Below are 2500 nucleotides of genomic sequence, written 5' to 3'. Positions count from 1 at the left end.
AAAATTAGTGGGGGTTGGGCAGAAACAATGATGGTGGCAGAGATACAAATGTATACGTCTGTCAACATGAGTATGAGTGTGAGTGTGTGGGTTCATGTATGTATGTGTGTGTTCATGTATGTATGTGCGTGTGCATGCATGTGCGCTTGTATCCATATGTGTGTGTGTGTGTGTGTGTGTGTGTGTGTATATGCATGTCAGAGTGTGTGTGTATGCATGTCAGAGTGTGTGTGTGTGTGTGTGTGTGTGTGCGTGTGTGGGTGTGTGTGTTAGAGCCCGACCGATCTATCGGCAGGCCGATATTATCGGCCGATATTAGGCATTTTCCAAACTATCGGTATTGGCATTTATAATGGCCGATAAATGAATATTTTAAAAATAAAATAAAAACGGACGAAACACCCTTCAACCATGTCATGAGTGTTGGCGTTGTATAGTTTGTCCTCCAGAGGGCACTCTACACCGTCCCTGCTGGCAACACTCGTGTATAACGTGTGACAAGCATGACAAAATTCGTGAAAACAATGTCCAGTTTTGCTGCTGTTAAATAAGCCGAGAGTGAAGCGGAATTAGCTAGTAATTACGTTACGTTGTTACAGTGTAGTTGACTGTCTGTCCTTTTAACATTTGACAATGTGACTGAAGATGTATTTCTTTAATAGCGTGACAGTTATAGCAGTGAGACGTATCATCTCTCCCCGGCCTGTTATTTTGAAAGCGTATGTTTTACAATTTGCAGTATGACGTTATCCATTGCTAAATTATGGCTCATCATAGACTAGCTAACCACAAAGCTAGCTAATGCCATGAATATCAGTGGAAGACCGCTAACGTAAACATTAATGAGCTTGGAAACCACAACGAACTTATTCTGCATAAATAAAGTAATGATTTATTGCTAGTATATCTGTAGTTACAGTCCCTGCATTGTAAAATGTAAATTAGACGTGAGAGGAGTGAACATTTAGACATAGAGAAAAAGTATCAAACGTAGCTTGTGCAAAACGTAGCTTGTGCATAAAAGTTAGCTTTTCTTTTACACGTGTGCGAAATCCAATGACGCCAAGTGTGCGCTTCAGACTGTCGTTCAGCCGCAGCAGAGTTACATAATGGATTTAGATCACTAAATAGTAGGTTTTAGAAGGCAGGCAGCAACTGATGATTGAAAATGGTTTGATGTAGCTTGATGGAAATAATTTTAAAAGTGCAGGTAAAGGGATAAGCAAGCTGACATTGTAATTATAAGGTAGCTTATAAGGCAATAGGGACTAATTATTACACACGCACACTCAAACATTTAAGAGTGACCTTTATCTTGTTTAATGATAATACAAATGATGATGATAGTAATAATGTCATCATTATTTTTTGTAATTGTTAAGTCTTAGTTCAAAGTTATATTTATGAAATTTGTTGTTGTTATTGTGTTTTTGTTCAAAAAACTAAGTTTCATATCTTAAGTTTCTATTTTTATACATTTTATTTATCAGAACTTTAATATATTTTGATGTTCCTCTGTTCCACTGTGACAATATTATTTAAAAATAAACAAGTTTGTTTTTGAAATGCATTATCATATTATTTTAGTCAATACTCATAAATAACTACAAATAACTAATGTTAGGGAAATCTGTTAATGTTTTGTTGCGCGTTTCTGAAAAAAAAAATATATATCGGCCGATATATCGGAATATCGGATTTTTAAATCAACAAATATTTGTATCGGTATCGGCCTTCAAAATCCTTTATCGGTCGGGCTCTAGTGTGTGTGTGTTTGTGTGTGTGTGTGTGTGTGTAAATGTGGACGACCCCTGGTTTGTGCTCACCTTGTGTCCCAAAATTGCTAAAAAAAAATGAATGGGCAGGTTTTACTTTCCCACAACATTGATAACTGAATAAACAGATATGCCCTGGAAAAATAAAACACCTTATCATACTAATGTGTGAATCAGTGTCCCTGGGCTTAAGTTCAACTCATAAATGATTAATACTCTTATATAACCACAAACTAAGGTATAAAAGAGAGTGTTCACAGACTGAGTCTCAGACACAACTGGTACAACTACTACTACTAGTAATATCTGTTGTAGCTATTGTACTGTTACAGCATTACTACTTACTGCTGTGTGGGACAGAGAGTGTTGGTGAACATGAGGGCCGTCATCCCACTGCTGGTGCTGCTGTTCTCCATGTGTGGAGCTCAGACTCAGAGCACCCAGACTGAAGTTCAGACAGAGAGCCAGAGCACTGGGGCTGCTGCTGCTGCTGTGGTCACTACCCTGCTGGACGTCTCTGCTGAGCTCAGGGAACTCAGAGACATGGTGGTGGAGCTCAAAACCACAGTGGTGGAGCTGAGAGTGACTCTGACCTTCACTCAGAATGAGCTGCAGAACACCAAATCACTGCTGTACACAATGGGGGCTGAGAACAATGCTCAGAACCTACAGCTGGCAGCCCAGGAGACAGAGCTGGCAGTGATGAAGGAACGACTGGTGGCCAG

The 2500-nt window shown here is 39.3% G+C and overlaps 2 protein-coding genes across 2 annotated transcripts in view; one reads left to right on the top strand and one right to left on the bottom strand.

Moving 5' to 3' along the window:
* Nucleotides 1-2500, bottom strand: part of LOC143099835 (neuropilin-2-like) — a gene marked incomplete at its 5' end in the record, with an annotated part of 62520 nt that overhangs the window by 46954 nt on the left and 13066 nt on the right.
* Nucleotides 2151-2500, top strand: part of LOC143100933 (uncharacterized) — a 945-nt gene continuing 595 nt past the window's right edge. The window contains exon 1 of the mRNA XM_076264524.1: nt 2151-2500. This exon is cut by the window's right edge and continues 595 nt beyond it. Coding sequence (XP_076120639.1) covers nt 2151-2500 — 350 coding nt within the window.

The sequence above is a fragment of the Alosa pseudoharengus genome, unplaced genomic scaffold (assembly GCF_046254945.1).
Source record: "Alosa pseudoharengus isolate Yale_2024_CS ecotype anadromous, Long Island Sound unplaced genomic scaffold, YU_APseudo_1.1 YU_APseudo_1.1_scf_3, whole genome shotgun sequence".
In the NCBI taxonomy this organism is placed as follows: domain Eukaryota; kingdom Metazoa; phylum Chordata; class Actinopteri; order Clupeiformes; family Clupeidae; genus Alosa; species Alosa pseudoharengus.
Note: the sequence above shows the minus strand (reverse complement) of the source record. Positions and strands in the feature narration are given on the sequence as shown.